Raw genomic sequence first — 25,060 nt, forward strand, 5'->3', positions numbered from 1 at the left:
GTGAAAATTTGGTGTCATGTCCCCAATTTGCTAGATAAAGCCACCAAGACTTGAGAAACATCAGATATTTCACCTGCAGATCACAGGTCCTTCACGACAACCCACTGTTCTTTCTGCCACATTTACTTTTAAAATTAAACACCAAAAGGGTGTTTTGTTTTTGCATAGCTCAATGCCGAAGAAGCAATTAACAATTGGGCTTTGTATGAGAACACTATGTCCCCCCCCATATCCCGAGACTGGTGTCATATCTACAGCTGATAATTTCATCTAGTAAATCTCAAACACCGCCTATAATTAGAGATTCACATTCTAACTGTTGGAGGGAGGCACAGGAGTGGAGCTTACAGAAAGACACCTTTAATCCTAACTCTGGATCAGATTTGAACGTCAGCTGAACATGTCTGGGTAATAATGAGCCAAGAAAAGGGTGCTTGTGTGTGTGTGTGCGTGCACAAGCCATCAGGTATTGTTTTTTCAAGGCAGGGTTTCTCTGTGTAGCCCTGGCTGTCCTGAAATTTGCTCTATAGACCAGGCTGGCCCCAAACTCAGAGATCTGCCTGCCTCTGCCTCTGCTGGCATTAAAGGTGTGCCCCCATTGCCTGGCTCGGTTGTTAGCCTTTTATAAAAGGATCTAATGCTTCACTGTAGTGTCACCAAGAAGCTGTTGTTTTTGTTTTTATTATTATTATTATTTTTGAGACAGAGTTTCACTCTGCAGCCCTGACTGGCCTTGAACTTGTGGCAATCCTCCTGCCTCAGCCTCCTGACTGCTGGAGTCCAATACACTGAAAGTTCTGTGCAGTGACTTGGGCATGTCTTCGTCCCTGGAAACTGTGGGTCTGATGTGATTGGACACCAAGGTCTTTGCAGATGTAATTCAACTTCAGATGAGATCATCCTGGCTTAAATGGATGGGCCCTAGATCCAATGACAAGCGTCCTTGAAAGACAGTCAGTCGCTCAGGGACAGAGGCCAAGATTGGAGTTGCCCAGTGACAACCCATGACCTCCTGTAGGAACCAGAGGGCAGAGCATCCAGAACCTCCCCATGATCTCAGCACTGTGACAGAAACCTCCACAGAAGGGGTACAGGCCAAGCAAGGTCAAGGTCCCGGGGAGCTTGACTCTAACTGGACTTGGAAGGGTCTGGGTATTCCAGAACCTCCCACGGTATAGTCACTGCTACTAGATACAAGCAGACGAAGAACCTGAAACTTACAAATGATCAGCCAGCCACCTGTCTAATGTTGTCCCCACCCCTGAGCCCAGGTGTTCGGCTCACCTTTCACACCTCCCCACCCTACCCCAAGCTTTGATGAGACTTAACCTCGGGAAGAAGCAGGCAAGGGACTCTGGGGAGCTTCTGGGTCCCTTCTGCTGTGATGACAAGAAGGTACCATCTAGGAACCAGGGACTGGGCCACTCTAGGCACCTGTGGTGTAGCCATTTCCTTTGAATTGAAACTTTCCTTCCCTGGGGAAGTCCAGGCAACATGCAGAACTCAGGAAATTCAAGGAAGTGGCAGGGCTCAGGGGATTCAGAAAGTTACAAGGTTCTGCAAACGGAAAGAGTTGTTGCAGAGGAACCTTTCCTGCCAGTGGATCTGATAGCAATTGTGCAGGGAGCTCCAAATGCAGCTTCAGAGAGTGAACATCCTTGCTAGGACAGGCCTTTTGGTGATGCAAGCTGCCTCTGAGTCACCCTCTGAGTACCTCCTCACCTCCATTTCCCAAGTAACCCTAGCCAACTAAGGGATCTGGGTGGATCTCTTTCTTTGATCAGTCACCGGTGCTCTGTCTAGGGTGAGGAGACGTTTGTTTTTGTCTCCCCAGGATAAGTCTGCTAGAGCTTTAATTTTCCAGCCTCCATAATCAAGCAAGAAACGATGACAGTTTCAAAGCCACCCCATGCACAGTTATAGCAGTCTGGATGGAGAAAGATACAACCTTTACCTCAGGAAGACAGACTATTTCATCTGAAATCCTGGCACAGTCAGAAGGGAGTCACACGGTGGAATGGTGTTTGAGAGTAACTCCCCTGTTGTGTCATTGCCAGGGTTAGACTGTAAATTGCTGTTTGCAGCATGGAACACAGAAAGTGACTGATGCTTGGGCCATGTCACAGAGTGACACAGACATGAAACCCAAACAGCTCGAGAAAGGCTATCATGTAGTTCACTCAGCTCTCACCAAGGCTTGCAGAAGAAAGGTAGGCAGCTGCTGGCCCATCTGGCTATCCTTAATCCTGTAGTCAAAACTGTGCAGGAAAATGAGCTCAAACATGAACGTGACCACTCAACAGAACGAAAGTGTTCTCTGGGGAGTGACAGGCTGCCTAAGCATGCCTGTTTCCTGAAAGCTGGGACCTCTCTGGGTCTATATACTTCAAAGTTGTATTTTGTCTTGTTTTAGGTAGAGTCTCACTATGCAGCCTTGGCTGTCTCTCTGTAGACCAGGCTGGCTGGAACTCACAGAGATCTGCTTGTCTCTACTTCTTGAGTGCTGAGATAGGTTATGCCACTACACCCAGCCTTCAGAGAAGGGCCGGCAGTCGTTACTGCATCACAAGTTCTTATTGGTGAGACACTGGGCTGGGTCCTAGGCCTTCAGTGCCCAGACACAGTGTATTTTCCACTTTCTCTTAGAAGAAGCAGAGAGGACAGCAGATCGTGTTTGTCCTTTCTGGAATCTCCCCGAGTCAGGGCCTGGGAAGCTCTTCTCATGAATGGGGCACTTGGGTGTTCTGTGTCCTGCCACTGCTACAATGAAGGACCACAGATTGAGGGCATAGATGACAGAGATTTGCCATTTTCTGTGTGGAGGCAGACGTCCAAGATCAAGGTGTCATCCTCGAAGCTTTCTTCTTCCTCAGTGTCTAGGGGTTTGCTGGCTATCTTCACTATCCCTTGGAGGGATCACAGGCAATGACCTTGTGAGTGCCCACATTGTCTTCCTCCTGTGTGGCTCTGTCTCTGTGTCCTCATAGGAAGGACACCAGTCATATGGGATGGGGCCACCCTAACGACCCTAACCTGTTACACCTCTCTAGTCTCAGTTCACATACAGAAGCATCAAGGGCAAAACTTTGATTACTTATCTCAGTCTCCCAAGTGCATATGGAACCCGGCTTTAGATCTTTCAGACAGACACCATTAAATCCATGCCAAGGGTTGGAGAAGAGTGTAAGTTATTTGTCTTGCCATGTGACACGGTATCTGTAGGACGCAGCTGAAGGGAGGGGAGGCTTATATTGGCTCACAGTTTCAGAGTGTCTCAGTTCATCATGATGGGAGAGGCGTGGCTGCGGGAGGCTCCTCCTAGATTAGCCAACCAAGAGACAGAGAAAGTAGGCCAGAACCAGAAGTGGATATCACTCCAAGGTCCAGCACTAGCAACCTACTTAGACAGGAGAGGCCTCCTCGTCTGCAAGGTTCTACAACCTCCCCAAAACACTGCCACCCACTGAGGACCAGGCATTCAAGCTCATGAGCCTGTGGACAACATTTCACATCGGAACCCGATTAGAGAGTTTTTGTTTTGTTTTGTTTTGTTTTAACAAGGCTAGTTGTCCAGATTTCTGAGGTCTCTTCTAACCACTCAACAACACTTGGTCACAGAGCTTCACAAACACCACTCTATCTACTGCCAGATCTGCTGGGTGACATGGAAACTCTCTGCAAGCGAGACTCTTGCCTGGAAGGATGTACTCAGCCCCTCTAGACCAGCAGCTGGGTGAGATGTGTGAGACTTGTGTTCTTCTGGCCTGGGGCTTCTCCATTCATCCAGGCAGATGGCACAGCAAACCCTTGCAGGTAAAACACATCTATATAGAGAGGGCTAAGCTGGTGCCAGGCTGTTTCTCCAGGAATTGGCTGGCTACCCCTTCCCTTTGGCACATCTGTAGAGGGTTTTCCCTCCATTCGGTCAGCAGTATTTGGAGGCATTGCCATCTCACACTGGGACAAGCCAAGTCAGAGGTGACGTTGAGGGATGCAGCATTCAGGTAGCTCATGGGAAACTGTGTCCCTGCGTGGCTTACAGCCAAACTCACATCTGGAATGTGCAAAGAGAAGCCCACAGGAGACCTTGGCCCAGCTGTAGGAGAGCTTGCATCTTGGCAGCGACACTATTAGCCACATAAACTGAGATATGAATCCTCCAAGATTAATCACACCTTCAGTTAGAACCACAAAGGACAAAACCCAACAGGGGCTTGCCCTGCTAATTGAAATAAGTTTTTGATAAATGTTAAATATAAAAAGGCTAAATGGAAGGAAGCACCAGCCAGGAATTTCTGTGTTATATAATGATAATACTCAGTCCCAGAGCAGAGAGGAATGGACAGGACACAAACCCTGTATTAGATATTTTTCCCCTACATGCTGGAATTTTCTCCCAAGGTCACTCCAAGGTGATTGGTTAACAGTGATTGACAGCTTGACAGAATCACCTTCGAGGCAAATCTCTAGGCATGTGTGGAAGGAATTTTCTAGAGTAGGTTAATTGAGGTGGGAAGGACTCTAACTGCCAGACTGCATAAAAATGAGATGGTAAGCATCCATTTTTCTTTCCCAAGCTGGGTACCAGCATCCATCTCTCTTCTTTTCAGCAATGGGGCCAGTTGCCTCGTGTTCCTGCCACCAGGCCTTCCCTTCCACGATGGACTGACCCCTCTGACATTGAGCTAGTGCTCTTGTCACATGCTTCCGTCACAGTCATGAGAAAAGTAACTAACACACCTTCCAATGTTGTCCGTAGTTGTCTTTTTGAGATGGGGTCATACTGTGTAGCCCACACTGGGTATGGAACCTGTGATCCCCCTACCTCAGCTGCCAGAATACTGAGATCACTGTCTTCCAATGAATGGCCAATTCAATTTAACCCAAAATTTAGTATACAGTTTCTTGAACTTCAATCCTACAAGAGGCACATAAACACTTTTAAAGAGGAGGGTATGCTAAGTATTCATGCGAAATGCCCAGATCAGGGAACTCTATGGAGACAGAATATAGTCAGTGGGTTGCCAGGGTTGGGGAAGAGGTGGGGGTCAAAAAAGATAGGGGTAACAGTTCCTTTTAGGGTGATGAGAATGCTTAAAATTTGATGGTAGTGACAGTTACACTTTTCTATTAATATACTTTTAAATTATATTTTATCTATATCGACCTATCATCTATCTACCTATCGTGTGTGTGTGTGTGTGTGTGTGTGTGTGTGTGTGTGTGTGTGTGTGTGTGTGTGTGTGTGTGTGCGCGCTATCTTGCAAGTGTGGAAATCAGAGGACAATTTGCAGGAATTGGCTCTATCCTTCCATCAAACTCAGATCATCAGGCTTGGTAGCCAGCAACTTTACCTACTGAGCCATCTTGCTGGCTCAGCTCTATGACTTAAACAGTACCCTCAAAATGGGTGAATCCTGGGGTTTGTGATCTACAGTTCAGTGAAACTTCTAAACAAAAAGCAAACCCAGGAGCTTTCAGAGCATATGTACGTGAGCACCAAGTGATGACTTGACTAAAAAGGTCAGCTGTGATTCGACAGTTTACAAAAAGGAAAAGAAAAAGCCTGAATGGGAAGCATGGCTAGCAGGGTCAATTCTTGCCTTGTTACTCGTTAACACACAGAGTGCTATTTTTAGCCTTTGCGATTGGCACAAGAGTGTACCCTGAACAGCGATTTGTGCTGTTCCCTGCAAAGTGACTCGATCAGAGGAAGTTCGCTCTTAAGTTCTGTCTGGCACGTAGAAAGCCAGAGGACACGCACGTTCTCATGGCGGGCGGGTGTCGCAGCTCGCGTTCCACACCTGTCCCAGTTAAAATGTAGGGCTAGAAACATTCAAAACTCATCATGCCGAGAAGAGAGAGTTCAGAATGGGAATTTTGAATAAACGCCACAAAAGAATTTAGCAGTCTACAAAGGCCACTATTGATGCCTTCTAGGGGCCAGGGAAAACACTAAGAAAAAATAAGGGCCACTGGTGAGGGGCAGTCAGAAGAGAGCTCAGGGTGGAAGGAATGGAAATTACCACATGAACTGTGTGTTCAAGGTTTGTACCAGAGCCGGTGCCAAGCACTTAATACAGAATCTCACTTAATCCTTGGGACATAATGAGAAAAGGAATTGGCCCTTGTCTTTGCTTCCTAGGATGGTGCTCCTGTGGTTGTTGGAATTTGCTGGGCCTGGACTGTCTTCACTATCCATCAGGGACCCCCCCCCATCACACCTTAATCTGTGTTAATGAGGTAAACTGAGTTGGGGTCCCTTTACAAGATGGGGTTGGTTGTCAGAATGACAAAGTGAAAAAAAAGCCCATCCACCGATCTCTGGGAAACAGAGGGGAGTGTCGGAGAGCAGACCTGTAAAATCTTATAACAGTCAGACCTGGTGATTAAGAGCGAGCCCAAGTCAGTGAACACTTGACTTTCTGGGTAGGCAGGTGTATGACTCAGTTTTTCATTACTGTGAGAAAACACCTGAGCTAAACAACTTATAAGAAGTGGTGGGGTTCTCTGCTCCCCACCCTCCAGACTTGTGGCTTCAGGAGTTTCAGTGCCTGGCCTGTTGCTTTGGCCCTGGAGTGTAGTGGCAACAGTGAATCAAGGTGGGGGGTGCCTTTGGTGCTCTCCTTTCACCATGTGAGTCCCAGGGATTGAACTCTGGTATTCAGGCTTTGTGGCAAGCTCCTTTATCCATGGAGCCACCTCACCAGCTTCTCCCCTAGTCTTCTATGACAGCAGTATGGGAGAGGAGGAAGCTTCATATAGCCAATATAGTCTGAGGGTGTTCCCGATTTCTGTAGTCAGTTATCCGAGAAGACCCCGGTTGTATGGTTTTAAGGCTAGGCGAGATGTGTATGGGTAATGACTTAGGATTCGTTCATCTCTATGTTGGAAGGGGTTAGGGATGGATGGTTTGAGCAGTGATGAGAGGTAATCTCATAGGCCTGGGAAATACCTGACCTTAATGATTAGCAGCTGCCTGAAGACTGAAGGGCCATAATTCCTCTTGTTCCCAGCATTGGGCCTGGTTCCCAATTCTAGTACAATAAATTGTGTCTCCTGAACACCCTGTTACATAATGCAACCCAGTTCCTTTTGACACAGATATCAAGATGACTGCTAATTACAGTCAACAATATTATTCAAGGACACACTAGAGAGAACCCCCTCTTACCCTGTGTGATGATAGAACACCAGGAAACAGCATCCTAATAACCCTGGGCCGAGTTCTTCCATTTAGGAAGTCAGGTAGGACCCAACTGGGTTTTGGCACAGCCTCTGAATCTGGGGTGCCCTTGAGACAGTCCTCATTCACTCTGACTTTAGTAGGGCTCTTTGGACACAGGCTATAAAAGATCATTAGTAGCTCTGACTATAATGAGTGTATACAATCTGGCCCATAGACAGCTCAAGTTTACTGAATCAAAAGTCTAAACTGAGACTCACAGACATTCTTTGTGAGTATAGGCATGTGTGTACACAGGTGTTTATGCAGATGTGTATGCAGGTGTGTATACAGATGTGCATGCAGGTGTGCATGGAGGTCAGAGGTGGATGTCAGCTGTCTTTATTGCTTTATTTAAAAATACTTTATTCTTTATTATTTTTAAATTATGTATATATGTCTGTCTGTTTGTGTGGGCTTGTGCATGTGAGTGCAGTGGCCTTGGAGGCCAGGAAAGGGCATTGGATCCCCTGAAACTATAGTTACAAGTGTTTGTGACCACCCAATGTGGGTACTTAGAACCGAATCCAGATAGCCTGAAAGAGTGGCATGTGCTCTTAACAGCTGAGTCATCTCTGCAGCCCTAAAGAATTATTTTCTTTTTCCAGTTTTATGTGTAGGTTATCTGGGCATAGATGTGCATGCCTTTAAATCCCAGCATTCTGGAGGGAGAGTCAGGGAGATAGATACTGTGAATTCAAGGCTAGGCTGGTCTACATAGTGAGTTCCAGGGCTAACTAGTAAAATCCTGTTTCAAGAACAAATTTTAATGTGCATGTGCCAGTGTGCATGTATGTGTACCATGTCAGTCAGTATCTTCTGAGGCCAGAGTTGGGGCCTTAGAACTGGAGTTGCTGTGAGCCAGTAGGCATGGGTGCTAGGAACTGAACCTCAGTTCTCTGCAAGGGCAGCAAGCACTCTTAAGCATTGAGCCACCTTTCCAACTGCCCATTAAAGTTTGAATCCAGACTTCCAGAAACTTCTAGAAAGTTATTTAGGGTTCTCTGGGTCTTGGTGCTCCCATAAAATGGGGCAACATCTATTTTTCAGATTGTTCAGGTTAAGCAATATGGCTGAATCAAACACCTTCACACTGGCGTCTATTTTCCTCAAAAGTTAGCTTCTGAGCCTCAAAGGCCAGCTTTGGCAAGCCAGTGAGAGATCTGGTAAACACTCGAAGGCCCGTGTTTGTGAGCTCGTGATGGTGTGTCTTTCTCAGAGCCTCTAACCATAAGGACGAAGAGACACCTCTATTCTTCCCTGGATATTTTTGATGAAGGAGCTAAACAGCTGGACTTGAAGTCTGAAGGAGGGGAGGCAATCGGTGGTCTCATTATTTGGGTGTGTATTCCACTGACGACCCCACAGAGCTGTGGACTTGCAGAAGCAAACTTAGACGAGGGTCAATCTAAAGCTCTTCCCAACTTGGAAGCGACTTAGGGGGACAAGTGCAGATATGCTTTGCTGTGATCAATACCCATGACCATTAGAGAAGGCCATTCTGATTCTGCAGAGCTAGCAGATTGCCAGCAGGTAGGATGAAATCGAAAGGCCTTGGGCTGGTCAAATTGGACTGTCAACTTGATGGGATTTAGAACGAACATGGAAACAAATTGGAGGTCATTTCTTTTTCTTTTTTAGGGGGTGAGGAGGGGAGGGAGCTGGATACAGGGTTTCTCTGTTTAGCTTTAGAGCCTGTCTCACAGAGATGCACCTGTCTCTGCATCCCAAGTGCTGGGAGTGTGCCACCGCCGCACAATCTGAGGGCATTTCTAAGTTAACTAAGTGGGAGGACTCACTGTGGATGTGGTGGAGGACATCCTGCCCTGCAGAAGGAGTAACTGACTTAAGCAGCGCCGTCCCCACACACTTGCTGACTGTGGGTGCAACGTGACCACCTCCTTCATACCCCAGTGTCTTCCTTGCCATGGGTACCTACTACACCCTCAAACTCTGAGCCCTAATAAGCCCTCCCTTGCTTAAGCTGCTATTGTTGGGTGTTTTGTTACAGCAAACAAGACAAATTAGCACAGGTACTGACTCCGCTTCGGAAGGAGAATGGACAAGCTTTGGGGCTCATGTTGCTATCCCTCTCCCCGATGGAGTATCAACAACATGCAAGAAAATGTGACCATACACTGGGTGGCGGTGGTGACGCCTTCAATCCCAGCACTCAGGGGGCAGAGGCAGATGGACCTCTGTGAGTTCTAGGGCAGCCAGGGCTATACAGAGATACCCTGTCTCAAAACAACAACAACAGCAACAACAAACCGGGAATACAGTAAATAGAGGGGTCCTAGGCCTTGCACGGCTTCCTTGCCATCCACCATGTGTAAAACAGCACATACTCTTTACCAGATGCCAATTTTGTGCGACTTCCTGGCCTCTAGAACCGTGAGTAAATCAACTTTCTTGTTTATAAATTAACTGATCTGTGGTATTCTGCTAAAAATGAACTAAGTAGGGTATACACCATCCTGGGACTTGAAGGAACAGATTGCCCAAACTTGGCAGAACAGCGAATTTAAGTTCTAAGGTTTCTTAGAGATGCTGAATCAGATACGTGGCATTTGGAATGAGGTTAAACCACAGGAGAAGTAAGAACACATTTTTGGGCAGCACAAAATGGCTTTAGTTTCTGAAGCATCTTGATGAGCCTGCAGAGGGATTTGAGAGTCTAGGAAGTGGGTCTGTCATCAGAATCACACGTCTGCCTCTCTCCCCAACTCAGGCTGCCGACTGAAAAGCACCACGCAAACAAACAAACTCAGAATGCCACTCAAGGCAGCCACCTGCCAAAGGCACATGCTTGCCTTGAGCCACAGGCTCAGTGACTCTCCTGCAGATCAAGAGTAGAGTCTAAGCTGAAGGAAAAATCCTTCTCAGATGCTGCTTTGGTTAGTTGTTTTAGTTTTTAAAGGTTTATCTTCTGTTATTTTTCACCATGTACATGCTAGGAACAGAATGTGGATCTTCTGGAAGAGCAGAAGGATTTTAACTGCTGAGCTATTTCTTCAGCCTCATTAGTTTTTAACTGTCAACCTGACACAACCTAGAATCACTTGGGAACAGAGTCTAAGTTGAGGAATTGTTTAGGGTGGGTTGGTCTGTGGGCACGTCTGTGAACGATTGTCTTCAAGAACCAGGCCACTGTGGGTGGTGTCATTCCCTAGACATCGGGTCCAGAATTGTATGAGAAAGGAAAAAACGAGCACGTCTTCAAGCATTTGCTGCTCTCTGCTCCCGACTGTGGACATGATGAGGTGAGCTGCTTCAAGCTTCTGCCACTGCGACTTCCCTGCTACAATCCCTTTCTCCTCTAAGTTGCTTTTATTAGTTTTTTTTTTAAATTATTATTCTTCACAGAAACAGAAATGAAACCAGGACACACATTTACTGTATGCCAAGGACTGAACTAGACATTTAACCTGCTTTGCCTTGCCGAGGTGACAACTCATTGCACTTTTCTGTTCTCGGTCCCAAAGGGAAGTCAGGACTCAAGACAAGCAGATGATGATGCAGCGTGGTGACTATGGTCATCTGGGTGTCCTCCCAGAGCCAGGTCCCTCTGCAGGCGAGGCTGTGAGCTTGAACACAAATGATGGGCTCTAGATGTTGCCTTTGGTGCAGAGCCCTCTACAACCAGATCACTTGTTTCTTGGTCCTGTGAATTATTTATCTGTGTGCATGTGTGCACTTGCAAGCATAGGGCAGAAATTAATGTCAGGGGTCTTCCCCAATTGTCCTCCAGTTTATTTTTTCAGACAGGGATTCTTCTAGAACCAGGAGCCGACAGTCAGGCTGTGCTGGCTGGCTGGTGAGCCCCAGGGATCCTCTGTCTCTGCCTCTTGATTTCTGGGATTATAGGAATTGTGTTTGACTTTATCTTAAAAAGCAAGGTGGAGGGTGGCTCAGGGGATAAAGGCACTTGCTGACAAGCATGAAGACCCGAGTTCAGTCCTGGAGACCATATGGTGGAAGGCGAGAACTGACTTCTACAAGTTAATCGTCTGACCTTTATGCATATGGACACATGCATTAAATAATGCAATACAAAGTAAGGGAGGGAAGAGATTGAGGAAGACAGGTGACATCGGTGTGTGGCCTCCACAGACATGTACCATATAAAACACCCGTGAAACCTATAGGTGCACACATGGAGGAAGAACCTGCTCTTCAGAAAACCTGAAACACACAGAAGAGATTTATGACTGTCACTTGGGAAAGAATGCTCACCATTGACGGAAACACCGTCAATGCTCACCAGATGGAGGACACGATAACCAGTAAACAGAGCATGGTGAGCTAAGTGTGACCACTCACACCACAATCCTGGCACTTGGGACGTCGAGGCAGGAGGAACATTAGAAGTTTAAGGGCAGCCTGGGATACAGGGTGTGACTGCTTCAGAAAAAGAAAAAGGGAAGAGGGGGCTGGAGAGATGGCTTATCACTGAAGAGCACCTGCTGCTCTTCAGAGGGCCCAAGTTTGGTTCCCAGTACTCTTGTCAGGTGGCGAACAACCACCTGTAACTGCAGGAGATCTGACATCCTCTTGTGGCCTCCATGGGCATCTGCACACACATGGCATACCCCTACACACAGCACATCTCATCCCCCCACATGGAAATAACAGTTTTAAAGAGAAAGAAAAGCTGGCACTTTACAAAGACACTTCACACCTGCTAGATGTGGGAGGGGCAAAGGAAGACTGTACACCCATATTGCTAATGAGAAAGCATATTATGAAAGGCATGTACAGTACACACTAAGTTTAAGATAACACCATCCCTACACTATGCTCTGGTATAAACATCACAAACACCCGCTTTAACAACAGCCAGGTCTGGGATGCAGGCTATTAATTCTGGGCTATCATGGGTCTCATGTAACCCAGGCGGGTCCCCGGGGAAATGACATCTACATAGTTAGTTGTTCCAGCTGCTGAAGAAGCAGGAGAGCAAATCTATGCTGAGGGCTAGCAGTCAGGGCTAAGACTGACTGCTCAGGCTATGTCCAGAGGTGACTACAAATGCTGACCAGCCTTCAGCCTTCCATCTTTCTAGCCTTCCATTTTCCTTCTTTCCTTCCTTCCTTCCTTCCTTCCTTCCTTCCTTCCTTCCTTCCTTCCTTCTTCCTTCCCCTCCCTCCCTCCCTCCCTCCCTCCCTCCCTCCTCCCTCCCTCTTCCCTCTTTCCTTCTGGAACCAGGGTCTCTGCACATGCTAGACGTGACAAACACCATGCCACTGAGCCACACCCAGCCCTGTCTTGGATTCTAACAGCACTACTGTCAAGCAGACCCTTCAATGGCAGGGCTCCATGTCCAGCCTCTTGCTTTCAGTATCTCTCCTTTGCAGGTTTCAAGTGGTCTCACAGGGACCACTATGGCCATGGGCACTTCTCTCTTCTCCCGACATGGTGCAAATTGTGACTCCTCTTATTACCCAGGAGACACTGGGAACCCATCCCCCAAACATCTGAGTTACTCTCAGAAAGAAACATGGCGGGAGGGGCAATAACAACAACACAACTATAAATTGAGGGGCTGGAGAGATGGCTCAGAGGTTAAGAGCACTGGCTGCTCTTCCAGAGGTCCTGAGTTCAATTCCCAACACACACATGAGGCAGCTACATCCAGCATGGCTCTTAGGAAATAACTGAAAATCTTTAGCGCTCTCAACTACGAAGATGCAGACCCAAATGAAAGTATTTTTAATTTGAGAGAGCCGAGAACTTTGGAGGGGGACAGCTAAGGACAACAATAATTACTCGTCTAGTGTTTCTGCTCCCTTTCTGGGGGAAACAGCATTTCATCTCTCCCCCTTGACAGTTACTAGAAAAGTTAGATGCACCTCTCTTTGTTCTTGTCTTCTCCCTCAAGTGTGAGTCAACAGATGTTTTAGACTGTGGTGAATGATGAACCAGCTGCCAAGGAAGCTTCGGGCCAGGGATCTGGAGGCTGAGTTCTAAGAGTCACCTTAGTCCAAGGAGAAAGTCCTAAATCAGATTCTGTCTCAAGTTCCTCTCTGCCCGGCCACATGCTCTACTGTACCACAGGAGGGGCCATGCTTCTAGGACAGCCTATGTGACCTTTTCCCTTCTTTTTAATTATTTACTTCATGTGTGTGTGTCTGAGTGTATGTGTGTCTATAAGTGTGTGTGTCTATGAGTGTGTGTGGGTGTGTATCTATGAGGGTGTGTGTGTGTCTATGAGTGTGTGATTAAGGGTGTGTGTGTCTATGTGTCTATGAGGGTGTGTGTGTGTTTATGAGTGTGTGTGTCTATGAGTGTGTGTGGGTGTGTGTCTATGAGGGTGTGTGTATCTATGAGGGGGTGTGTGTGTGTGTCTATGAGTGTGTGTGGGTGTGTGTCTATGAGGGTGAGTATAAGGGTGTGTGTGTGTCTGAGTGTGTGTGTGTGTGTGTCTATGAGTGTGTGTGTGTGTGTCTATGAGTGTGTGTATCTATGAGTGTGTGTGTGTGTGTGTCTATGAGTGTGTGTGTGTCTTTATGAGTGTGTGTACATGCATGCAGGTGCCTGTGGAAGACAGAGGGGCATCAGATTCCCAGGAGCTGGAGCTAGAGGCAGTTGTGAGGTATGTGTGTTGGGAACTGGATTTGGGTCTTCTATGAGAACAGCAAATGCTCTTAATGGCTGAGCCCTGTGTAACTCTTCATCATTATTCAAGTTCAAAATCTAAATCAGTTCACCAAAAGAATAAGCTCTATGACCAGTAAGATGAACACCTTTACATCCTCTAAGATGACAGGGAGAGAAAGAAAACTCCAGTTCTAGAAGATCCAATGCTGTTTTCCAGCCCCAGTTCCAGCCCGCAGCACTGCACATATGTGGTCAGATACATACATGTAAGCAAAACACTCACACACATAAAATAAATCTAGAAACAAAGCCAAACCACAAAAACCCAAACAGGCCAACAAAACAACAAAACTGCCACCAAAACCATAGCACCTCTTCCCTCTCCATCCCTCCCCCCCCCCCCAGACAGGGTTTCCTCTATGTAGCCCTGGCTGTCCTTGAATTCACAGAGATCCATCAGCCTCTGCCTCCTGAGTTCTGGGATTAGAGGGTGCACCACCATGGCCAGGTCATCCTCCACATTCTTGACTAGGAAATTCCATTTATTTCCCCCTCCCTGCCCCTTTGCACTGGAAGCATATCTGAAAATTTAACAGACGAGCCTTCCACTGTAGGCAGGGCTGGAGCTGTAGGGACAGCAATGAGGAGGCCAATACATGCATGGTTTTCCCTGGGCAGAATCTTCATGGAAGTCAAGCCTATGAACCAATGGACTAAATGATTAGGCAAGAGAATCAGATGGACCACTGTCAACACTATCTGCCTCACACGAGATCTTCGTAAACTTGACTGTGAGACTGCCCAGGCTGGAGATGAGGGTTGGTTCTTATTCTCCCAGAACAGCCACCTCAGCTGTGCAGATGGGTCTGTTGGCCTGTGTCCTCTGCACAGTCCCCTCCCCTTCACTGAGATCTTCACCTTGAAATCTTGGCAGAGCCTCAGAGAGTCAGGGTGGAAATCTTGGCAGAAGCGAGAAGCCATGCATCAACCTCATGGCGTGTGAAGACTGTGTAGAGCGCATCTTCGCCCTCTCTGCTGTTTTGCTGGCATGGGCAGGCCTGGGCATGTGACTTGGCACAAAGAACTTTCTGGATTCCATAGACAGCCATGTCTCTGTGTCTCTGAGGCTTAATAGAGGTGCTCTCTCTGACCCTCCAAATCCACACTGATAGTGCGTACGTGTGTGTGTATGTGTGTGTGTGTGTGTGTGTAGCCACCTGTGCGCAGGTGGAGGCCAGTGGAACACACTGGGTGTCATCCTTGAATGCTTTATACCTGACTGAACTTGGTGCTCTGATTGTCTCACCCAGCTAGTCAGTGAGTTTTAGAGACCTGCCTACCTCTGCTCCCAGCATTGTGGTTACAGATATTTGTCATAGGAGCATATGGCTTTTATTGGGTTCTGGGGATCCAAACTCAGTTCCTCATGCTTGCAGAGGAGGCATTGTACCCATGGAGTCAGCTCTTCGGGACCCTCTAATCGTCATAACCTAGGGGCTGGAAGGATGGCTCAGTGGTTATGAGCACTGGCTGCTTAGCACCTACTTCAGGTGGCTCATAGCTGCCTGCCACTCCTGCTGTAAGGGATCTGATGCCCTCTTCTGACTCCACAGGCACCTGCACACATGTGGCACACACATGTCTACAAATACATCAACACACAGATAAAGTTAAAAAAAGAATAAAGGTCGAGTTCAGGAGATTTGGGAGCTGCTGCTCAGGCTGTGGGTTTGGCAGGAGACAGGGACTCTGCATGATGAGAATTGAGCCTTAGGTTGGGCCTAAGCTGATCCTGAGTCCCTAACTTGTCCCTTTGAATCCCTGGTTGGTGGTGACAAGAGGGCTGTCAGGCAGGAGGAGCCAATGGAAAAGTCCCAGCTCTGGTCATCTTAACGAGAGAGGCATTCCTGATTGTGTGGTTTAGGGGCTCCCCAAGGAATTGGAAAAAGAGAAAGAAAACTTCGATCCCCTCCTTTGGCCTAGGTGACAGTGTGTGGGACAGTATCCTGGTGGAGAGGCACGTCCCAGAAAAACCTGGTCTGAATTTATCAACATCAGAAATAATGTCCCTCCTAAAGCCCCCCAAAACTCCCAAACCAAAGAGACCTCCCACCAGCCTCTGCCCTCTGGCAATCTGATGTCTGCATGCACGAGGCTGGAGGCATGCACAGAAGACAAAGTCCACAAGGCAGCAAGTCTCAGGTGAAGGAAAAAGAACTCTGATTCACAACTGGTAGCTTAACTGTGACAGATCCATTCTCTTTGATGGCACTTGCTCTGAAATTACTGCTGCTGGAAGGGAAAACAAAGCCCTCGGCCTTCACTCACTCCTTCAACAGCTGTTGAGTAAGCACCAAAGCTGGAGCTGTTGTTAAAGTAGGTGGTGAAATACGAGAATGAAGAAGTGAGCTCTCACCTTTATAAAAAATGTGTGATAATGAGCTATCATGGGCTAGCATGACCTAAGGCCATCAGCAGAAGGTAGCATGGTCTGGAAGTCACAGGCTAGAGAGTCGTTCTTTTTTTCCCTGGGGGGTGGGCGGTCCTCAGGAAAGCTCGCCAAAGGGAAGTCATGTTTGAGCTGAGCTTTGAAGGAGGCTCAGGGGCTAGAAGATGGCTCAGTTGGTAAAGTCCTTGCCACACAAATGGGAGGACCTGAGTTTGAATCCTCAGCACCCATGTGGAAGAGCCTGGTGCAGAGAGACTCATGCCTGTGACCACAGTCTGAGCAGGTGAAGAGGACTTGCTAGCCAGCTAGTCCAGCTAAATCATCGGGCTGTAGGTTCAGTGTAAGATCAAGTGAGAGTTCAGAGAGATGGCTCAGTGGTTACGTCCACTTCCGGAAGGTCTGGGCTCAGTTCCCAGCACCCACGTCAGAGGCCCATATACAGCTATAACTCCAGCTCCAGATCTGATGCTTTCTTCTGGACTCCATACACATACACACACACACACACACACACACACACACACACACACACACACACACAGAAATGAATCTTGAAAGTAAAATCAGGTCAAGAGGGATTGAGGAAGATAGGGGATCACAACTTCTGTCCTCCAACACACACAAACATGTACACATACATAATAAACTACAATAAAAGCCAGGGCTAAGATTCTGTCTTTTCTTTGACCTCCACATGTGTTCTGTGGCATGTGCAATATTCCACAAAATGCAACAAAAAAACTAACAAAACCCCCAAATTTTCCTTTTCATTTAATTTATTCATCCTCCCCATACCTACTCCCCCTACCCCATTCCTGGTGTTATTGGGACAAGATTCTCCTGCCTCAACCTCCCAAGCAAACAAAAACATCTGGACACTTAAGTTTTATTTTCTTTAAAAATTTTTTTTTTGAGATTTATTATTTATTTATTTTATGTGTCTGGGTGTTTTGCTTGCATGTATGTCTATACATCAGATGCCTACAGTACCTATAGAGGTCAGAAGAGGGTGTCAGACCTGTAACTAAAGTTAGCCACCACATGTGGGTGATGGAATAGAACCCAGGTCCTCTGGAATAGCAATCAGGACTTTTAACTGCTGAGTCATCTCCCCAGCCCCAACTTTGTTTTTCTTAAAGCACACAGGTATGGCTAGCTGTAGAGATTAATAAAGTTGATGACAACAATATACTTAGCCTTTGGATGAATGTGTGTGACATAGAGTGATTCAAACCATCCCTTTCCCAACCTTAGGGACCAAAGTCCCTTAACTCCAGCCTGCAATGGCTTCAGGTGTGTATCTACTAAAACCAAGTAAGACTCTTCTAGCCAAACAAGTCCCCCAATGGGGAGGAAAGATATAATTCAGAAGGCAGTTTGTTACCTACTGGAACTTAATCTTAAAAATTTTTAAACATTTCTTTATGTACTTATTTTATTATTTACTTAAGTGTGTGTGTGTGTGTGTGTGTGTGTGTGTGTGTGTGTGTGTTCGAGCAGTGTATGGAGATCAGAGGACAATTTGTGGGAGTCTGTTTGTTCGCCTTCCACCAGGTGGGTCCCAGGGATTGAACTGAGGGTATTAAGGCTTGGCTGCAAGCACCTTAACTGTACAACCACCTCAGTAGCTTGGAATTTACTTTCAGTGGGTTTATGCATGGCACCTTCTGAGGGAAGAGCTTCAAGGTCCATGTGTTACAGCTCAAGGGCAAGTCCGAGGCCCCAATTCTAAACAGACTATGATTGGCTGCAGGTAGCTAAACAACAAAAATAGCCTTGTGTCTGTGGTCATCCCAGGGCTGGGACGCTGTTTATAAGTAGCCATTAATAAGATCCTAACAGGATATAAATGGTGACTGGCACCAACAGTGACATAAAGGGGGGGTGGCAAGGCAGAGGGCAGATTCTGGCAGGGGACAAGCCAGAGGGGAAGATGTTCTGGTTCATGTATTCTCAGCTGAGAAGAGACACCCTCAGGAAGGTGCCTGCTATTTTGAGAGGATGGTTTCTGGGCCAACACGAGCCATCAAAGTTTTGAGGCTTGATTGAGGATTTTCTTTATGTTAAATTCCAAAGACAGAAATGAAATGCTATCTGTGTCCTCACACAGACAGGCTGCTGAGTTCAAAAAAGCCAGTGTGCTGAATGCTTAGCCCCAGGGAGCCCAATGTCAAGTGGGATGGTGATGGATGGAGTTGGGAGTGGCAGCAGGATTTGGTGATGGGCTCGGAGACTTCATTCTGAGACTTGCATTAAAGAACCCAGAGATGGCTGGAGAGATGGGTCAGTGGTTAAGAAAGCCGGCTGATCTTTCAGAGGACCTGGGTTCAATTCCTAGAAACCCCCTTGGCAGCTCACAACCATCAGTAACCACAGCTCCAGGGAATCCAATGCCCTCTTTTGGCCTCTGGAGGCACTGCATGTATTTGGTGGACAGAAAACACCTATACACATTAAATAAATAAATAAATAAATAAATAAATAAATAAAATCCATCTTAAAGAATTCAGGGAGATGTCAGGACTAAACCAAATGAACATAAAGACAGATGGAAAGGTCTTCCTAAATCACTGTGGAATGAATAAATGAATGAATGAATGAATGAATGAATGAACGGACATATAATTCTTCCATTTTATTCACTCACCTCAGATTCTTTGTAGTAGCGTTCAGGGATTTCATCACAAGCTATATCGATAAAGCACACTTCTCTTTCCAGGTCTTTGGCTTCATTGTCAAAAATCTGAAGGGACAGAGCAACACATCAAAGGTCAGTGACTGAAATCCCACTGAGTGCCCGTGACTAGGACATCGATGCCGGGGGCAAGATGACAGCCCACAGGGCGTCTCCTAATGGCCCCACACCCCGAGCTTTGCCTGCCACAGAATGTGCGAGAATCATGACAGGATTTTATTCCTCACTTAGGTTTTGTCATGTCAGAGGCAGGTGTGGCATCTGTCATCGCACGCTGAGGGGAAGATGAAAAAGTGGGCTGTTTTTAGAAGTTCAAGAATGAGGAAGTAAATCTTTCCCAAAAATCTCTTCCAAAAAATTGAAGACTGCTGAGTTTTGGCAGCTCATCTGAGCAGAGGCTGGGGGGGGGGTCTGGTGAGACTGGAGACAAAAAGCAGCGACACAGCCCAAGATTAGGGGGAGAAAAATATGTGTGCCTTTTCGTTCATTAAAAAAAGAAGCAGCAGCTTGTTGCACTTGTTTATTTGTGTGTGTACGGATGCCACGGTGCCCGTGTGGAGGGCAGAGGGCCAGCTGCTGGAGTGGGCTCTCTTCCCACCACGTGGGTCCTGGGGATCTAATGCAGGTTGTCAGGCTTGGCACCAAGCGCCTTTACCTGTGGAGCCGGCTCACCAGCCCCTCATTAACGTTTCCTTTTTATGCATTTATTTTACAAATACACTCGAATTGCAGAAAACAGATAATCAAAGAGAAGAAACAAAAACAAAAAACACAAGCTATCTCCTTTGCTCAGGGTTTTTTTTTTTTTTTTTTTTTTTTTTTTTTTTTTTAAAGTCAGGGTTTCTTTGTATAGCCCTGGCTGGCCTTGAACTAAACAGAGATCCACCTGCCTCTGCCTCCCAAGTGCTAGGACTAAAGGGGTGTGCCACTACACACAGCATTTTTTTTTTTCTTGAGATGGGGGCTCACTGTTGCCTGGGCTGCCAAATACAACCTTGAGTTCCTGATCCTCCTGCCTCCACTCCCCAGTATTGAGACTAATGACTTGCAGCACTATGCCTGGTCTTTTGAGGTTCTTAGGACTGAGCCCAGGGCCTCATGTACACTAAGCAAACTCTCTACCCATTGAGCCACACCCCCAACTCAAATGTGTGTTTTTATGATCACTTAAGAGTGTGATTTCATTGGTATGTGAATAGGGTACAGCTTGGTTAGGTTCTTTTGGCCCAGAAGCACCCCCCCCCCCCAGGCACAAGAGCGCCTGTCCATATTCTGGTCTGAAGTGATGCAGCAGCTTCTGAAGTGCAGTAGGCAGATTAGGTTTGGAAAGCCACTTTACCCTTGGAGGGTATCTTTGCATCCCACCTCCTGCAGGGCTCATCCGTCACCACCGATTCCATCACATGCACTCTTTCACAGAGGAGGGGGTACTTTGTAAGAACAAAAATCACAGATGCCCCCCAACATCGTCTTGATTCACAATGGCTGCTATTAACACACCCCTCAGAGGTGCCTTCACCTGAACATGTTAGTCCAGAGGTCATCCAGGAACCTACCTGCCAAGCCTGCCATTTCTTTTCTCTATCATCCATCTCTTTCCTTTCCTTCTTCCTCTGTTTTTGGGTGTGTATGCGAAAGTGGCCGTGCATGAACTGTGCAAGCTAGAATTCCTTTATCACTCTTCCCTTATTTTTGAAACAGGGTGACTCACTGAATCTGGAGCTAGGCAGGCTGGCCAGTAAGCCGCTGGAATCCTGCCTCTGTCTCCCAGAACTTTATGCCACCATACACAAGCTTTTTACATTGGCGCTGGGTACCAGTAAGCATTTTACCCAACAAGCCATCCCCCCAGCCCCCCAACTGCCTACTCTTTTAATATGTTTAGAGGTTTAATTGGTCAGGGGACATGAACATCCAAGCCTGCCCTGAGATGCCTGTGGCACATTCCTCAAAGGCATAGAAAGCTTGGCTTTTTAGATTAACCCAGGTTCCTCCCACTGCCCCTTGAAGTCCCGTGCTTCTGGGCACGTCTACTGTCTGGGATGGACAGGTGGACTGCCTTGAAACGGAACAGACAGTGGGCAAAGCACTCAGGTCTGAGTGGAGAAATCAGTTGCGAAATGAAGGATTGTGGGAGTCACAGCCAGTCTCTCACTCTTTCTTGTGTGTAAGCCAAGAGGAGAAGGAAGACAGAACAGAACTCCTGAGGGGATGGGGCTTTCTAGACAGTAAATTACTAAAGAAGTGAAGAGGTTTGACATTTATTGGTGTAATGTACGGTATTCAAAGAAAGGGACATAGGCAAGTGTTAAGAGAGCCATTGGCAAGCTGTGTGGCTTTAACTCATTAATTATACTCTCTCTTTCTTTCTCTCTCTCTCTCTCTCTCTCTCTCTCTCTCTCTCTCTCTCTTACACACACACACACACACACACAGAGAGATTGATATCAGCTGTCTTCTTTCATTATTAGCTTTACTATTTTTTAAAGGTTAATTAAGTTAGCATGTGTGTGTTGTGAAGGTGTGTGTATGTTACAGAGGATGTCATATGTCCAGCTCTATCACTCTTGGCCCTATAACCTTAAGAGAGGGTCTCTCTCTGATCTTGGCTCTAGGTTGGTGGCCTACAAGCTCTGGTGATCCTCCTGTCTCCAGGCCACCACACAATTGGAGTTACAGGAGCACATGACCATGCTTGCCTAATTACTTGGGTGCTGGGGATTTGAACTCAGGCCCTCATGCTTGCACAGCAGGTGCATTTACCCACTAAGTCATCTCCACAGGCCTTCAACCTTATCTTCTGTTACAGGGTCTCTCATTGAACCTGGATCTCGTCCACTTGGTTATTGGCTGGTCAGGGGCTCCAGGGATCCCATCTCTGCCACCCCACCTTAATACTGGAATTACAAATAGGTGCCATCCCACCTGGCTTTTATGGGGATGCTGGGTATGTAAACTCAGGTCTTCTTGCTTGTGTGGCAAGAACTTTGTTTACTGAACCATTTCCCCAACTGCAATTAGAACTTAAGGGAAAAAATACTCACCCACAAATCACATTATTGCTTCTCGGTTTTAAACATAGGAAGGGCCCTCCTATGTGAGCATTTGCCGTCTAGAGCATGTACTACCAAAGCATTGCCAATAGGGGGCGATATAGGGAAACTATTGGGGGTAAGGTTAGCCTTTTTCAGGCTTGGATCCTGGAGGGTGTGTGTACAGTCTGTGGGAAGAGATGTTGTTCTGCCTTGCTGTGTGCCCAGAGGGCAGTTACTCACCGACCTTGCAGTCCTGGCAGCGGGCCCAGGAACCACTTCGCTCTGGCCCTCACGATGCAGGCTGTGTGCATTTCAGCCCTGCATAGGGAGTGTGTGCCAACTCCCTTGGCACACCTGGCCTCTACCCTCACCTTGCCTGTGTCCCAGAAAACTTTCTGTTGTTCAGTGCCTGGCAGCCAGCTGAGGAATTCCTCTGTTATCTTGGGGGTGACAGCCACAGCTTTTCCAGGGATGTCAGCATATGATACCTTAGCCATGGAGACAGGGCCCTTTCAAAGTTTGTCCTTCCTTGGACATCTCTTTCTCAGCTCAAGAGTAAGCACTGTGTTCTTGTCCCATCTTGGTAGTTGCTTCCACCAGATCTTAATAGCTCCTGATATTACATTCCACCTGTTCAAGTAACTGTGCTTTCTGCCTTCTGCTTGGACCCTAGCCGATTAACTCATTGCATGCAGGTGCTGAGGCTGGCTTTGAGGACTACAGGGACAGTAAGGGCTGGAATCCCGCCCTTGCGAAGTTACTAAGGCTACTCCCCCAAAACACAAGGCAGAATAAAGATTGTGCTACAGAAGGAAATGAACAGACTGTAAACCCAGGGAAGGGAGGAGTGAATAAAACCTATTACTACTCCCAGTTTTCAGGTAAGAAAAACCTACGTTCAAAAGTGTAAGGTCATATAGTCAGTCCTCTATGAAGTTCAGATTGGAGGGCATGGCTTCTGGCTCTACAGCCAGGCTCCCCCATGATGAAAGTCTGATCTTCATAGCCATCTGAGGAGACCATCACCAGCCCAAAGTGCTTCCTGCTTCTTTCTAGAAAGATGACCCTGGAGTCTGGCTCTCTTCTGGCTACTCATGAGACATATGTTGTGATAGCCACCACTGAGTATGCCCTGAAGGCTTCGTGTTCATTCATCCCTGGTTCAGTGGCTCAGGGGTTATGAGGAGTGACTGTTAAGAACGAGTCAGAGGGCAATTGAGGAGGACATCGATGCTGACCTCTGGCCTCCACATGCATGTGCACGAACACCTGCACACACACGTGTGTACACATACCAACATGTACACACAAAACACACGAGACTCTTTAGGAACTGTACAGTTTGAGGCTTTGTCTTAAGGGAAGACCTGTAAACAGAGCTGAAAAGATTTACATACAAAGATTTTCAACAATGCAATTGCAGAGGGCAATGGGGAGAAAGAAGCTGGGGGTGGGCTCAAGCTTGCATATCTCACTACGGGAGGGTGGCCAAGGAAATGAGGATGAACCTGTGTGATGAACTATTTTGTATCACGTGGTACTGACTGAGGAGGGTGCTCTGGATTCCTTTCTGTTGGTGTTTGTCCATAAATATGGGATGTGTCCTGTCCCCGACAGTCTGGATTTCTCCTTGAACAGGGCCATCTTCCTGTATTTTTATACCCTCTTGTTTTATTTATAGCTTTTTTTTTTTTTTTGCGGGGAGGGCGATGGTGGTTGCAGGCTATTGGAAATGGCTCATAAACCCTTGGCTGTCCTGGAACTAGCTCTATAGACCAGGCTGGCCTCAAACTCACAGAGATCCGCCTGCCTCTGTCTCCCAAGTGCTGGGATTAAAGGCGTTCACCACCGCTGCCTGGCTGCTAGCATGCTTTCTTAACGTGCATGAGACCCTGAGTTTCATCTCCACTCCCCAAAGAGAGGAACTCTTTCTCAGTTTAGATGAGAACTCTCTGTACTGTCACAAATCTCTCTGTAAACATAAAAGTCTCCTAAAAATAAATTGTATTATTATTATTATTTTTAATTAAGGTGTAAGTAGAAAAAAAAAAGGGAGACTTCCCCCAGGTTTTAACTGTTTAGATTTTGATTTTCCTGTAGAACATTGAAGCTAATTGAGAAGACAGGGCAGAGATGGCTGGTGGGTAGGGATTCTGAGAAAAATCCACCAGTCATCTCATTTATGCTTCAGATACAATAGAAAGGGCAAAGAGGCCCGGCCAAGCTGTTGCTCTCTTCTCCTAGATTTTCAGCCTCTGGGATGTGATTAATTAAGACATACCAAGAAAGGCCAGGGAGGAGGCATGCTGGCAGCAGACAGGCTGTTTTACTAGTGCCTCGCTCTTGTTTTAGTCTCATTCCTGTCACCGAGATAAAGTGTCCTGACGGTAAGCAACATCGGGGAGAGAAGGGTTTATTTCAGCTCATAATTCCAATTTATAGTCCATCTCTCCAACTCACAGTCCACCACTGCAGAGAAGTCATGGTGTTAGGAGCTGGAGGATGCTAGTCTCATCACACCCACCGTCAGGGGCAGAGAGAATGTACACATGCCCAGTGCTCGGCTCGTCTTCTCTACTCTATATGGTTCAGGGCCCCAAACAGGACATGTCGCTGCCAACTTTAGGCTGGGTCTTTCTATATCGACTAAGACCATCAAGACAACCCCCGTAGACCTGCTCACAAGCCAGTCTGATGGAGACAGTCCTTTAGAGGACAGGTGAAATATTTATTAAGCCCTTACCATGTGTATTCTACAGTGGGCATGGAAGATAAGGTCTTGAGAAGACTAGATTTAAAACAAGAGTCAGTCAAGTGACTTGACAGAGTACCTGATCCACTTGCTGCCAAATTGCAGCTGTCCTTCGCTACCAAACCTCAAAGAGGCCTCAGTCCCTCACATAAACAGCACAGCATCTGCAAAAACCTACGTCCTTCTGCAAACTGAAACATTTCTAACATTTTTTTCCTTTTGCTATTAAGAGCTAATTTATTCAATATGAGAGACCCTAGACCATAAATATAGTCTTAGTTTTTCCTAAACTCCATGTTTCAAT

At 46.8% G+C, this 25,060-nt stretch overlaps 1 protein-coding gene across 4 annotated transcripts in view; it reads right to left on the reverse strand.

The window, feature by feature from the left end:
* The window catches only part of Pitpnc1 (phosphatidylinositol transfer protein cytoplasmic 1), a 268,351-nt gene that overhangs the window by 26,684 nt on the left and 216,607 nt on the right, over positions 1 to 25,060 (reverse strand). For all 4 annotated transcript variants that reach the window (XM_027425851.2, XM_027425852.2, XM_027425854.2 and 1 more), the window contains exon 6: positions 18,922 to 19,017. In XM_027425851.2, coding sequence (XP_027281652.1) covers positions 18,922 to 19,017 — 96 coding nt within the window. The remainder of the gene's footprint in view (positions 1 to 18,921; positions 19,018 to 25,060) is intronic.

Source organism: Cricetulus griseus, chromosome 7 (genome assembly GCF_003668045.3).
Source record: "Cricetulus griseus strain 17A/GY chromosome 7, alternate assembly CriGri-PICRH-1.0, whole genome shotgun sequence".
NCBI classification, from domain to species: domain Eukaryota; kingdom Metazoa; phylum Chordata; class Mammalia; order Rodentia; family Cricetidae; genus Cricetulus; species Cricetulus griseus.